Here is a 14,668-nt window from a genome sequence, read left to right on the forward strand (position 1 = left end):
CTAGAAAGAAAATTTGAGAAGAAAAAAAAGTCCAAAATTTGATTGTGACGATCCATCCTGTCTACCAACAGTATTCGAAGAGCTTTTCCATGCGAGAAGAAAATGCATCAAGTCTATGTGCAACTGTGCTGGACCGAATCGAGATCTAAGGGGAATTGACAAAGAAAACCAAGAATATAGCAGTCGTCAACTCATGACATGTTCAAAACAAACCGCGCTGTCTAGTACACCTCCAAGACATAGCGCTCCTCGTCCTTGAGCTTCTCGATCTCCTTGCGGGTCTCGACCTTCTTGCCATTGTTCTTGGCCTCGGTGGCAATAGCCTCCTCCAGCACGGCAGTAACATCGGGCACAGGCCAAGTGGGACCGCAAAGGTAGAAAGCACCCTGCTCGCGGATGTAGGCATCGATGATCTCGGGGAGGGTCTGGCGCATGCGGTCCTGAATATAAATCTTCTGGGGCTGGTCACGCGAGAAGGCACGGCCGAGAAGCGTGATGACACCAGCCTCTTGGTAAGCCTCCCACTCCTCGCCGTAGCAGTACTCCTCGCGCTGGTGGCGAGAACCCATGTACAGCAGGACGGCACCGATCTCCTTGCCCTGGGCCTTCTCGAGAGCGCGGTGCTGCACGAAGGCCCGGAACGGCGCGAGACCCGTTCCCAGACCGGCCATGATGAGCGGCTGCGTCGACTTGGGCGGCAGCTTCATCACGCTGGACTTGACACTGACCGTGATCGGGGTGCCGGGCTGCAGACGACTCAGGTAGCGGGTCGACAGACCGAAGCGGTCGCGGCCACTCGGGTCTGTCCATTCGACCGCGACGATCATCAGCGCCACCGTGTTCGGCGTCACCTTCTGGCACGATGCGATCGAGTACTCGCGACGCTTGAGCGGACCGACAATCCGGACGATTTCGTGGAAATCGGGGTGCGCGGACGGGTACTCGAGCAGGATGTCGGCGAAGGTCACGGTGTCGACCTCGGCGCGGCGCTTGAACTCGGTGGCACCGTCGGGGCCACCCAGCGTGCGGAGATCGGTCTTCTCCTTCTCATCCGTGGCAAATTCCGAGAGCGCCTCATAGAAGCGCTTGGGCGGACGACCGTAAATGTCAACGTTCTGGATCAGAGCCTGGTACACAGTGCGGTTCTCCAGGACCTGCGGGTCTTCGCGGCTCGGGACCTCCACGATGGCGTCAGGGTCCAAACCATAGAACTCAATGAACTTCATGATATCCGCAGGGTCGTTCTCGGCGTGGACACCCAGGGCCTCGCCAATATCGTAAGTGAGACCAGAGTCACCCAGGTCGAATTCGATGTGGAAGATGTTACGGTCATATGTGACGGGAGTCAGACGGCGGTTCTCCTTGACGTGGACGGTGAACGTCTTGGTGGCCAGGTCGGGACGAAGAGCGGTCTTGGTACCATAGGCCTCTTTGAAGGCGATACCACGGGCCGCCGTCTCCCAATCCTTGAGAAGGGTCGGGGGCTCAGTCTCATTCTTGTCGAAGCCAACGAAGCTGTTGGCAGAGATATCCTTGGGCAGCTGAGCTGCCTCGTTGGCACCTTCGGGTTCCTTCCAAGCCTCGGGAATCTCGATCTGGCGCAGCATCTTATCAAGATCGTTGGTGACCTTATCCAGGGCCTCGGCATTTCCAGTGACCGAAGACAGCTTCTTAGTGGCCAAGCCCTCTTGAGAAGGCAGAGCAACACGGAGGAAGGAAGCCTGCAGGACTTGGGAGTCAAGGGACGAGTCCTCGGTAACTGATGGGTCGATCACGAAAAGAGAGATTCCGCGTTGGGCAATGGCCTGTCGGAAGGTGGCCGGGAGCTTCTTCTCCAGGTCCTCGTCCTTGATACCCGGGGCATTCACGATGATGCGACCATTATCCTTGACCGAAGCAAGAACGTCAACGTCGTTGAGTAGCGGAATAGCCCCGACGTAAGCAACGTCCGCGGCCGTGACAGCGTATGGAGCATCAACAATCTTGGCGCTCTTCCGAATATCGATGCGGACAGCGCCTCCCTGGACCAGATTGTCATGAGCCTTGCTGATGGTGACATTGCTGGCTGAATCAGCCGCGAGAGCCTGGCTCAGAGTGCGGGTAGCATCCTCTGAGACGGAATTGTCACTATCCCAGAAGGTGTATTCCTGGACAGACGCAGGGTCCAGCAATTGCAGAGGCGCTGTCTCATTGGTTTCAGCGTTGACGGGCAGAATGGGCTTCTCGAACACGCGCTGGAATGCGGCAGCGGTCGTGATCAGATCCCAACGCTGAGAGCGAGGGTACTTGATCTCGACACAAGATGGGAACTGCTCGCGGTCCGTGGCAAAGGTCAAGGCGGCCAGCACATCCTCGTAGAGGGCGGAATGAATCCCCTCCTCCTGAACAGCTTGCTCCGTAGCAACCTGTCCAAGAATACCCACGGTCTTCACGGACTTGGGAAGTACACGGAGGAACTCCTCCTCCACAAATGGGCGGTAGACGCGGACGTTGATGACACCGACATGCACGCCATCCTTGGCCAAAGAGCGTGCAATCTGAGCCGTAAGGGTGGCCTCTACAGTGCCAAAGGCGACCAGAACGGAAATGGGCTCCGAGTGGCCGTGGTATTCGAACACGCCGTAATCGGTGCCAAGTTCACCGTTCAGGGTCTTCAGCAGGTCCAGCACCTTGCCTTGAGCATCCAGGTGGCGGTTTCGCGAATCTTCCAGAGTTTTGCGGACGGTCTCGTACGTGATACTGAGACCGTTCTTGTCGAGAACATCAATGACACGGGTGTTCTCACGGCCCACACGCACGCCGTCATATATATGAATGGAGGGCAGCACGGAAGCCAGCAGGGTCGTGAACAGAGCCATGTGCTGCGATTCGTGGACCGAGCCACTGGAAACCAACCCCAGGCCCAGTTCTTCGGCCAGAGAAAGGGCCGAAGCATAGTCGGACACCAGGCCCTCCTCGCCGGCATAGTCAACTGCGGCGACGTGTGCCGCCACGGGGCTAGCGACAGAGTACAGCAGAGAAAGCTGCTCCAAAGCAGCCCGCATGTACGGGAGAGTGGCGGAAGAGGCAACGATGCCCTGGGGAACATGGCGCTTCTTCAAGTCGAAGTCCTGGGAGAAAAGGTAACCCAGGGCCATGTTTCCGGCACCCTGGCGAGTCTCCAGGGTCTTTACAACGGGAGACTCGCCATTGGCATTGGTCTCCTGCTGCGATGACCACTCTCGGAGGGCGGCATCCAGATCAAAGGTCTCCGGGGAGTAGGAGAAGACCTTATCACTCAGTAGGAAAGCCACCTGCTGGATCAGGGTCTGGGCCGTGACATAGGTCGGGCCCGACAGGGCTGACAGGGCTTGATTCGAAGACGAGCCCATCGTGGCAGCCGTTCTTGTCTTTGAGATGACAAGGAAAGACAAAACAAAAAGAGTGTGGGGGAGGAGAAGATCCTCCGAAACTGCGCTGCTATAGAAGAAAAGGCCCGAAGGCATCTTGCCCCATCCGGCTAGCGCTAATTGCGTGATCGCGAAATTTCTTATCGATAAGTAGGCGGTCAGACGTGGCAGGAATGTGATGACTCAGTTATGCCTTTCATGCCTCAGGCCAAATATCATGTGATGTGCTTATGCTTGTGCCCACCGGCTGTGCAGCTCACCGAGCCTCGGTCGACCCCGGAAATGCGGAGATCCGCCAAGCTGGCAATGTCGATGTATATAGTGTGGCTGGACTCATATTTAATCAAACCCTGCACTTGAGCATTCTCTTTACTATATCGCATCGCTTCTTCAGTGTCTCACCATGGCTGATAATTCTCTGAACCCCGTTCCCTTTTCCGAGCCGCCATACCTGCGCGGTCTCCCGTCCCCATATATCACACCCGCCCACCTCCGCTTCCAGAAAGCATGCCGCAAATTTATATGGGACAATCTGCTCCAGCATGCATTGGAGTGGGAGCGCGAGGGAACTGTGCCAAGCCATGTCTTCCAAACATTCAGCAAGCATAATATGCTGCTGCCCAACATGCCTGCACCACTCCCCGTGGACTGGCTTAAACGGTTGGGAATCCATGACATCCTAGGTGTCAAAGTGGAAGACTGGGATTATATCTATACCGGGATCTACTGTGATGAGGTCAGCGAGAAGCAAATTCATGATAGAGAGCAATATTCATAGAACTGACTTGGTGGCACAAAATAGCTGGCACGGTCAGGTCTCAGTGGGCCTAGTGGCTCATTGACTGCTGGCTTTGCTTTTGGCATCCCCCCGATTGTCAAATTTGGTAGCCGAGAGCTACAAGAGCGATTCCTCCCTGATCTGCTGACAGGTAAAAAACGGAGTTGCATTGCCATCACGGAGCCTGAGGCCGGTAGTGATGTTGCGAACATTGTCACCACTGCCGTCAAGAGTGCCGACGGTCAACATTTCATTGTCAACGGAAGCAAGAAATGGTAAGAGGGTGCTCACTCTTACCCTCGGTTGAGGTACACGCTAACCCCGGACAACCAGGATCACCAATGGCATCTGGTCGGACTATACGACCATGGCTGTGCGAACCGGTGGACCAGGCCCAGGGGGTCTCTCAGTGCTAGTTGTGCCCCTTCAGAACCAGCCGGGAGTTACAATGCGCCGACTTAAGGTCTCGGGCCAGATCACCGGCGGAACCACTTACATCGAGCTCGACGACGTCAAGGTTCCAGTGTCGAACTTGGTCGGTAAGGAAGGAAATGGCATGCGGATTATCATGACCAACTTCAACCATGAACGCCTCGTCATCTCCGTTGGTGTTACTCGACAAGCCCGTGTGGCCCTCTCTTCTGCATTCGCATACTGCCTCAAGCGTGAGGCATTCGGGAAGACGTTGATGGATCAGCCGGTGGTGCGACACCGACTCGCCAAAGCCGGCGCTGAGCTTGAAACCATGTGGGCGTGGGTGGAGCAGATTCTCTACCAGTTATGTCATCTCAGCAAGGAAGAGAGTGACCGGCAGCTGGGAGGCTTGACAGCCCTGGCTAAGGCGAAGTCGGCTATGGTGCTGAACGAGTGTGCCCAGTGTGCGGTTCTGCTCTTTGGTGGCAATGGCTTTACGAGAACGGGGCAGGGTGAACTTGCAGAGGGTAAGAATGAATCATTCTGTCGGAAGATCCTAGTATTACTAACACTCTTTTTTTTTTTCTTTCCAGCAATTCTTCGCGATGTTCCCGGCGCCCGGATTCCTGGTGGCTCGGAGGATGTGTTGCTTGACTTGTCTGTGCGCCAGTTGGTCAAAATCTACCAAGCCCAAGAAAAGAAACTCGCGCAGGGCTCGAAGATTTAATCCCCTGGAGTTGATATTTGACCATTTGACAGGCCTGGAAATTTGTCTGGTAAATGCCAGTCACAATATACCAGTGCAATTCATGGCAATTGCATTGGCAATAGGAAACATATCTTAGAAACAAGAAACATGAATTTAAATACTTCTGAACAAAGAAAACTACACACCAGATTCTTTGATCCTCTATGCATCTTTTTCATCTGTATCTACTGCCACAGATATCTGATATCCTGTCCCGTTGGGCCCACAGGTCCACATCTCGCATGTCCGAGGCCGCTCTGAGCTGCCCGATCGGGATAGGGCTAGCCGACATGCACTCGGAGATAACAACCATGCAGAATCCACGACGAAATTAAGGAGCTGTCTCTTGGAGCTATTCGCGTAACTGCCTGCTGATTGGCAGGAATGACTCTGGGTATGGAGCACGATTGCGTAGCCTTGATGGGAGAAGAGTATATTTAAAAGGTGCGCCCATCTCCTACCCAAACCTTCGTTTTAGTTTCCAAGATTCTCTCGTTTAAGATGAATTTCAATTACTTCACTGCGGTCGCTTCTGCCTTTCTTTTGAGTATTGTCCCTGGTGCCTCGGCTGCACTCTACAACCAAGTCATCCACACAAGCCATGGCCCAGTCCAAGGCTATCCTGCGTTCAACAGCACCCCTGCTGGTGACCTGTCCCATTGGAAAGACATCACAGTGTGGAAGGGCATTCCCTTTGCAGCCACAACTAGCGGCGAGAACCGTTTCAGGGCTCCCCAGCCAGCCAGTCCATGGACCAAGACCCTGAACGCCAAATCCTTTGGTCACGTCTGTCCGTCGGCCACTTCAGGGAACAATGCCTACACCATCGACGAGGACTGCTTAAACCTCAATATATGGAGTGCAGCAAACTCCACAAACGCAAAGCTGCGAGTCGTCATGTGGAGCTACCCGGCCGGATCGACGGGTGCGGACGCTCTCTTTGACGGCGCTGGAATGGCCGACCAGGGCGTCGTCTATGTGAACTATAACTATCGAACGGGGTCTTTTGGATGGCTCGCCAGCCCTGAGCTGTCGAAGGAATTTGCTCAAGAGTCTGGCTCGAAGGCCTCTGGGAACTGGGGTCTACTTGATCAGATCGCCGCGCTGAAATGGATTCATACCAACATTGCTGCGTTTGGCGGCGACCCTGATCACATCACTGTGATGGGTCAGTCTGCCGGGTCGGCCGCCTCTCAGCATCTCCTTCATAGTCCCCTGACAAAGGGTCTTATCAAGGGAGCCATTATTCAAAGCGGCGTCCGATACCCTCAAGATCCATTGTGCTCCAGCTTGGCCGAGAACTACCTAACCCTGGACGCGGCGGAAAAGCAAGGTACGAAGTACATGGCCAGCCTAAATGTCAGCACGCTCGCGCAAATGCGAAAGTTGCCCATGAAAGATCTCGAGACTTCACTGGCCACTTTTGGCAGCAACTCTGCCTGGAGCTTCACTGCCACCCTGGACCACTACGCTATCCCGGATACATACTACAACACACTGGTGAAGGGCTTAGCCCACGACGTGCCCGTGCTGACCGGAAACACCAAAGACGAGAGCGGCGCAACATACGGCCTGAATATCAGCATGGCAACATATCTACGCAATCTGAATTCGACTTACAGCGGACACTGGGTGCAAAAGTTCCTAGATCTCTATCCGGCGCATGATTCCAAGACCGCATCAGGCGCTTACAACTCCCAATTCACCGACCGATCTAATGTTGGCACATGGCTCTGGGCCCGACTGTGGGCGACGGCTCGCACGAGTCCCGTCTACAATTATTTTTGGGACCATGCGCCGCCGAGCCAAAACCAGGGCGCTGCTCATGAGTCTGAGATTAACTATGTATTGAACAATCTTTATGCAACTGATAAGGCCTGGACGCAGAAGGACTATGCCATTGCTCGCAAGATGAATGGGTATTGGGTGAACTTCATTAAGACTGGGGATCCCAATGGCGAGGGCTTGGTTCAATGGCATCCGGCTAATGCCACTCAAAGTGCCCACCATGTTGGAAATGGATGGGGGTCAATTCCTGTGGCTTCGGAGGCCAAGGTTTCGCTTTTCAAGTCGTGGTTTGCCACTCTGAAGAAGTACTAGGAGGTATATCTTGACTACTACAGTGGCCAATCCACTGCACCCCAGACGCTATTGCGGCCAAAGTTCATATAACTGAATGAATCCCAGAGACCTGCTCAGCTAGTAGGTAAATATCCATGGATAATCATAATATTTGCCCAAAAGCAGATTCCTGCACGTATATTTTATTGACTAGCGCTTGGATTCCAGAAACTTGGCCTGAAGCGTGGATTCGAAGGTTGTGCCAAAGCAAGGTGTCTGTCCCTTGCGTCGGCAGCCTATTGAGTTCGGACGGGGTCCTTGGAATGAAGAGCATCGATAAACGCTTTTCGGTCGAGATATTCCAATCTGGTGCCAGTTCTATCATGTGAGAACGACTGCCGTAGCTGGCAAGCGAGATTAAAATATCGGCAGGTGGACCAGGAACATTCTCAGCCAGCTAATTTCCAGTTTGGTCGGATTCTTGATTCTGGTCGTTCAAATGCGGGATTGTGGCTGGTATTGAGGTAGGCTGGGTCTCTTGAGAGGAACCAACAATAACTAGGTTATATCCGGTGGTAGTGAGGACTTGGTAACCCTGTTGATTATCGTTCGAGACTTTTTGTTCCAGTCGTTCGGATGCCCCATCCTCGATCATCACGAGTATCTGATTCCAGAATCTGCTCCGAGCATCATCCTCTTTATATAGCTCCATAGCTCTTTTCTGGGCATGATCAGAGCATCTCGCAGAAGGCGATAAGGCTGGATCCGGATCTGATGTCGCTTCTCTCACTCAGCAGTAATCATATATTCAACAATAAACGGAAGAATTTTTGGCGAATGGACTCTATAGCCATCTTTGGTTATATACTGCCAATGGCTTCTCGATATCTTCAGGTAAAATTCGCTGGAGATCGTGTGCTTTGAGTGTTGGCAGACAACAGGCTAGCCACATCTCGGCAAGGTTCAGCATGTATTCGACATGAGGCGTGTCTTTGTCAAATCCTGCCAGCTTGATGACATAGAGCCAGAATCGTTGGATTGTGGAGATCTAAATTGATCTCCACTTCGGTTATCTGCCAAAGGCTCGCCTCAAAGCTGTCGGCTTCGGGGCAGACGTTAAACTCTCATTTCGATCCTTCCAAGATGATTTGGAAAAGAAGTCATCTGATGACATTAGAAAGAAGTCAGTGAGAGGAATAAAGGGGATACTTCAGCAGATATATAGTGAGAGATTACTTGCTCGAGCTCAGCGTAGACCAGTTTCCAAGCCGGGACCCATTTCTCGCTTGCCATATTTTCAGCCTCTGAAAGTTCAAGAGAAGGCTGAAGAAGTGAAGATCAAGTAAGGATTTTATGGAATGAGAGTCGCACCATCTGCCAACCAGTCCGTTTGCAAATTCGCTGGGGAGGCGACAGCACCAAATTGACAAAGAGTGATATTCAAGACCTTTGTCTTAAAGCATCCTTTTGTAATCGTTAGTTTATTCTTGTTGTTACAGCTGTCGTGTCTGCTGACCGTGATATTTCTTTCTTAGGCCATTGTCAACTGCTCGCTTCTGTCTCACTCAACACCGCCCCCATAATCTCCTCTGGCCCCCCGACTTTGCCTCCTCTTCAACGCTCCCCCCGCCCACCGACAGCTGAAGAAATGGCATCAACGACTCAGCCCCCGGCCATGCCATCGACCATGCGCGCCTGGGTGCGCCCGCGGCGCGGCCCCGCGCGTGGTACACTCGAGCTGGCCACCTTGCCCACGCCGGCCGTGCCGACGGGCTTGTCGCCCGACGTGATGATCCGCGTGTCGCACGTGTCGTTGCAATTCAGTACCGAGATGACCATGAAGATGCTGCCCAACCTGCCCTTCACCGGCCCGTGGATCCCGGAGATCGAGCTGTCCGGCGAGGTGGTAGCGGCGGGTGAGGGTGCGCCGGCCGAGGTGCGCGACCCGGGCACGTACGTTGTCGCCTTCCAGAGCATCCCTGGCGCCGTGCTCATGGGCCATGGCGTGATGGCTGAATACGTGCGACTGTCTGGCAGCCAGGTCGCGCGCATCGACCCCGCGGTCGATCTGGCGTCGGCCTCGGGCATCAACGGCGCCGGCAGCACCGCGCTCAAGATGATCCGCACAGCTGGCGTGCGTGAGGGCCATACGGTGCTCGTGAATGGGGCCAGCGGCTCGGTTGGTTCAGTGCTCGTGCAGCTTTGCAGAATCCGTGGCGCCAAGGTGGTCGGCGTGGCCAGCGGGGGCAACGAGGCCATGGTGCGCGGCCTAGGCGTAGACGAGGTAGGCAGAGGTTACCGGTGGGTTTGCACAAGAACATGACTCATGCGCGCACAGTTTATCGATTACCACAAGCATGATCCGCTACCGGCCTACCTAGCGCAACAGTACGGTGACAACCCATTTGACTTTGTGCTCGACTGCGTCGGCACACAGGCGCTCTTTGTCAACTCGCCAGCCTATCTTAAGGCCGAGGGCGCGGTGGTCAACATTGGCATGCTCGAGGGCATCGGTGTGACGACGCGCAACGTGCTGTTCAACAGCTGGCTGCCCACTTGGCTGGGCGGCGTACCGCGCCGCTACATTATATTCAGCACGCCACCGGCGCGCGACGACGCCGTTTATGTGGCGCGCCTAATCGAGGAGGGCCGCATGCGCATTCCTGTCGACTCCGTCTTCGACATGGAGGACGCGGTGAGCGCCTATGAGCGCATCGCCAGCAAGCGCGCGCGCGGCAAGGTCGTGGTCAAGGTGCGCAGTGATTAGGCCACAGGCATATCGCGGGCATGAGGCGGCCTGTAGAGCTAGCGATGGATGGTAGGTTGGGTGATCGATGGCCGCCATATGCCGACTACGCAATCATCTTTGATGAAAGGAAACCAGGATTGCTTCCAGAGAATAAGAAGCATGATCATGCAACTGTCCTGATATCTGTTCTACCCCTGCATATACCTATTGATTGCCTCCCGCAGAAGGAATTGGCTATTTTCTGAGCCTAACTCGGGACGAATTTGGCTAAGGGATTATTATTTTCTAAAGACGGACGGTTGAGCTCTGTATATGTGTCGACTGCCGTACAATGCAAAACCGCCACTCCCTTTCTCTCTTTAAGAGATCCTTTTTTAGGTGATGTAATATTGGGAGCTGTGATTTACTACTTCCGGTTAGTTTTGCCGTTCCCGGCTTAGCGGCCCTAAACGCTGTTCCTTAACCTCTTTTCTCTGTCGCCGAACATAAAAAGACCTGGCCTCCCTCGTTCGCCCTCTTTTCTCCTCCATCTCCCTCCCTTCAACTCCTCTATCTTGCACTCATCGCCACCCCCTTTTTTCCACCCTGGCCCCCACCGACCATTGCGCATTGGCTTTCAGCCCGATGCACTACCCCTTTCATTTTACCGGAGATGCCGCTCGATCCGACGCTCAGCTCGTTCTCCCCCTTGAATGACCAGTCGCCCAGGAGCAGAATCACTGAGATGATCCAGCCCGCAGCCGCATTTGTGTGGTTTCATGTCGAGACTCCTACTTCTTCCCAAAGAGTGTGACTGCCCATCATGCTACGAAGCCATCTAGGTCTCCCTCTGATAGTGCATTTTGCTCGTCTCTGAGCCCGCTATCCTCCTTCGTATCTGCAATGTGCCGGTATGGCTTCGATGCCGCATGCCCCGCTCCGTCCGCCCCATCTGAGGTTACATTGCACAGCCCTCGCAGATCTACTCTCGGCTGCTTGTTTCCAAACGTCTCTTGCACTCTCAGTTGTCGTCATCATCGGCCTCTCCGGTCCTTTCACGCCCAATCGATGAATCGCGACAGCATGCAACGGTGATGCGAGCCAATAGCGAAAATACCGCACACTTGCCTGACCTAGGGCGACGCCGCTTCCTGAAATGAATTACCTGGTCGGGCTGCGGCAAGACCCCACGATCACGTAGTCTGGCGAATGGAAGCAGAGCTGGCGAACGATGGGCATGGGCGATAGAAGCTGACTTCGGTCTTCTGCACTATGTAGAAAGCGGATCCCGCCTCACAGTCTTAAAAAGAGACTGATTTCGCCAAGTGACAAAAGTGGATTTTAGTGTATACTCAGTTCGATAGGTTCATGTACAGCCCAAGGACGCGAGGGTTGAGGTGTGAGCCAGGAGCTGGTAGGTCTTCAGCCTCGTCATGTTGACGCTAACAAGTCGAAAGGCGATGCCGTTAGTTCGCTGGGACGGTTACCTTATTTCCCTCAACTTACAGTACATCAGTCTGTTGCGAGGTGGCTCGCATCTGGAGATTAGCCCAGCCCAAGCCCCTGTCACCAAGTGTGCCTTGCGACCGAACCCCTCGTTGGCTTCCCGATCACTTAATGTTCCCGGAGGTCTCTATCAATCTCAGCTTATGCGCTCCAAATCTCAGTTGTACATATATGTAGATGAACACCAATGGAAGAAGATAAGGTATAGCCATGGCTTCCAAGGAACCAGAAACTCTCAGGAGCAAAATGGCTCCTGTCCAAGGAATAATGTTCATGTTCCTATCCAAGGTCTTCTGCCCTGCTGGGACCTTAAGAAGTCTTGGCAATCCAGAGCCAATCAATTTATTTAGGAGGGGCAGCCCCATTCCAGGAAGGGCTAGCGGGGTGGGGCCAGTTCAATTTCATACACAAAGGCGGTGTGAAGGTGCCCCAAGATATTCTTAAAAAGCAAGCTCCCCGCAGAACTGAAACTGAAAGTACACATCTTTCTCCATCGTGAGCCATTACTTATTCATTCGAAATGAGCTCAGACCCTTGCGCAGCGTGTAGCTGGACCACTGAGCGCCAAAACCATTGCAACTACCAAAGCTACCTCAAACTGTTCTATGAAGCAGGCGACCGAGGCGTCTGGTCGTTAGGCTCAAAATTGATATTGAAAGATCGAGGTGCTAGCCTTCCGACCTTCGAGGTACCAAATATTCAATTTGTGCAGGAACAGACATCTATTCCTGTTCCCGCCGTTGTCGAATCTTGGGAGGAAGGCAAACACACCCTCATATTAATGCGACGTATCCCCGGCGAACCCCTCAGCGAAGCTTGGCCGAACCTTTCCACGGATGAAAAAGAGAGGATAGCAAAGCAGACCGCGGGGTATCTACAACAACTTCGCAAGCTCCAGTCTGATAAAATTCAATCTCTTGGTGGCCGTCCGATTTTTTCCAACTTCCTGTTCAAAGATAAGGATTCCGAGACTCCTCACGGTCCTCTGGCATCCGATGATGATCTCTGGGATAATATGGAACGTGGATTGAAAGAGACGATCCCTGAGGCTACACGAATACGGCTTCGATATTACATGCCTTCCGCTACGCCTTATACCTTTACGCACGGAGACCTTACTAATGTGAATATTATGGTTGAGAATGGCTCCCTTACCGGCATAATTGATTGGGAGATGTCTGGATACTTCCCAGTGTGGTGGGAATATGTGTGCACTTCGGTCCCTGATAGTGAGGAGGATAGGGAGTGGAAGGCGTTGTTACGAAAATACATGCCTGATCATAGCGCCGCGCGTGAATTCTGGCTGGACTATTATTACCTTTGTAGGGATCCCAGCAGTGAAAGAGCTACGAAGTTCATAGAGAAGGCAAGAAGTGAGGCCCATTAGGAGGTGTGTAGCCTTGCTTCTTTAAATGGGTGGGATTTTGTATTGGTATATCAAACACTTCGTCTCTCTATTATCATGTCACGTAAATTTTCTAGGCAGGAAATTCAATATCTATTATCGAGGACTGCTCGGCAATAGTGAATTTGAATAAATCCTTCGATGGGATAGTTAGGCTTGAAAGAATAGGAAGATGCCGAAGGATTGAAGATATATTTTTAAAATCGGAACTGTATATATAAAACGAATGGCAAAGAGCCAGCCGAGAATTCCCAAATATCCTATTAAACGCAGAGAAACGCAGAGACTTGAACTGAGAGAAAGACGCCCAGAGTTTCTCGAAGTACTTAAACACGGCACTGCTGTTACTCTTGCGTGTGACTGAGAGTAAAGAGTATTTCCTCGTACTCGATAAGCTTAAGGTATTGAGTAAAAGGAAGGAAGCATACCGGGAGCTCAAATCAATCCTTATACTCGAGATCGACCGTTAGAGCTAGGCACCTTTCATAGCCTTGGGCAGCTGAGTACCACAGCTCTCGCAATTGTCCTTGTAGGTAGGGTTATTGTGGTTGCACTTGGGACACTTTATGGCTGATTCTTGCGATGGAGGATGAATGATGATTCTCTCAGAATCGTCCGGACTGTCACCCTGGTTTTATATCTTGACCTAGGCAAACATTAGGGACCAAAAGTAAGTTCTTAAACGGACATGTGCGCTGTTTGGTGCGGCAACATGCTGATAAGCAGCGGGGAACCCTGTCATTGAAGCGAATAACAGGGCCTGAGCGGGTTCGATGTCGTGGAGTTGGTTCGAATCTGAGACTGCAAATGCTTCATCTCGGAGTCAAGATCGACTCTGCGAAGAAAAGCTTTGAGCCGCATCCTCTTATGATAGAGCCATGGTTGTCATCTATCATTGGTCGGAGAGCTTTCGAGCTAAGGAATGGGTCGGGTGGCTTGCCGCTCGCGGCTTTGCATTATTATTATTATTTATTCCTCAGGCTTTTCACGACCTTAGGTCGTATGTAGCCCCCGATTCCGACCACTACGAGAAACTACCCCGATTGAGCCAGGGTCTGAGTTATCTTCCAGTTAACGTATTATTTATACGTTAGATCATCTTTTTTTATAGTGTATCTGATATAAGTTTATTAATCTTTAAATATATTAGAGTTGATCTATAGATAAAAAAAGTATTATTAGTAAGAATTTTAATTTTAGCATAAAATATTTTGGGGCCCAGTCGACTTAGCGAGCTAAGGGGGCCCCAAAAATCGGTGGAATAATAAGGGGGCCCCAAAAAGTCGGCGTAATATTCCACCGATTTTTGGGGCCCGCTCAGTATTTTTTGGGGCCCTCTCAGCTGTAACCCGATCGTGGAAGCGTCAACAACAGGAAGAGAGGCGGATGACTAACAGTCCTGGTTGGGTGCAGAATAGGGGGCGGTACTGGGCAGCGGGCGGTCAAGCGGCGGCTCGCTGTCCAAAGTTACGGGTGGAAACGAGGCCGTTTCTGACGCCAGAGGCTGTCATTTTCGGCGTCGTTTTCATAGGTCCCTATATTCTAGTTGTAAAATATAGATATGCTGGTCTTAGCAGGCCTCAGTGAAGTACTAGCTCTCCTTCTATATAGTAGGTGGTACTTGGTTCGAAGAACAAAT

At 52.5% G+C, this 14,668-nt stretch overlaps 4 protein-coding genes across 4 annotated transcripts; 3 read left to right on the top strand and 1 right to left on the bottom strand.

The window, feature by feature from the left end:
* Positions 1-221: 221 nt before the first annotated feature.
* NUU61_003073 (sulfite reductase subunit alpha) lies at positions 222-3,371 on the bottom strand (the record flags this gene model as incomplete). The annotated part of the gene is made up of 1 exon (XM_056653655.1): positions 222-3,371. One exon carries the CDS (start codon positions 3,369-3,371, stop codon positions 222-224), a length of 3,150 nt encoding a protein of 1,049 aa, XP_056514722.1.
* Positions 3,372-3,792: 421 nt separating this feature from the next.
* NUU61_003074 (acyl-CoA dehydrogenase family protein) lies at positions 3,793-5,308 on the top strand (the record flags this gene model as incomplete). Its single annotated transcript, XM_056653656.1, has 4 exons — positions 3,793-4,125; positions 4,192-4,442; positions 4,501-5,108; positions 5,175-5,308. The coding sequence occupies 4 exons, from the start codon at positions 3,793-3,795 to the stop codon at positions 5,306-5,308; spliced, it is 1,326 nt and encodes a 441-aa protein (XP_056514723.1).
* Positions 5,309-5,830: 522 nt separating this feature from the next.
* On the top strand, positions 5,831-7,429 carry NUU61_003075 (carboxylesterase/lipase family protein; the record flags this gene model as incomplete). Its single annotated transcript, XM_056653657.1, has 1 exon — positions 5,831-7,429. One exon carries the CDS (start codon positions 5,831-5,833, stop codon positions 7,427-7,429), a length of 1,599 nt encoding a protein of 532 aa, XP_056514724.1.
* Positions 7,430-9,038: 1,609 nt separating this feature from the next.
* NUU61_003076 (NAD(P)-dependent alcohol dehydrogenase) lies at positions 9,039-10,157 on the top strand (the record flags this gene model as incomplete). The annotated part of the gene is made up of 2 exons (XM_056653658.1): positions 9,039-9,674; positions 9,729-10,157. The coding sequence occupies 2 exons, from the start codon at positions 9,039-9,041 to the stop codon at positions 10,155-10,157; spliced, it is 1,065 nt and encodes a 354-aa protein (XP_056514725.1).
* Positions 10,158-14,668: the final 4,511 nt, after the last annotated feature.

The sequence above is a fragment of the Penicillium alfredii genome (genome assembly GCF_028826965.1).
Source record: "Penicillium alfredii strain IBT 34128 chromosome Unknown utg000004l_segment0_segment0, whole genome shotgun sequence".
Taxonomy (NCBI): Eukaryota; Fungi; Ascomycota; class Eurotiomycetes; order Eurotiales; family Aspergillaceae; genus Penicillium; species Penicillium alfredii.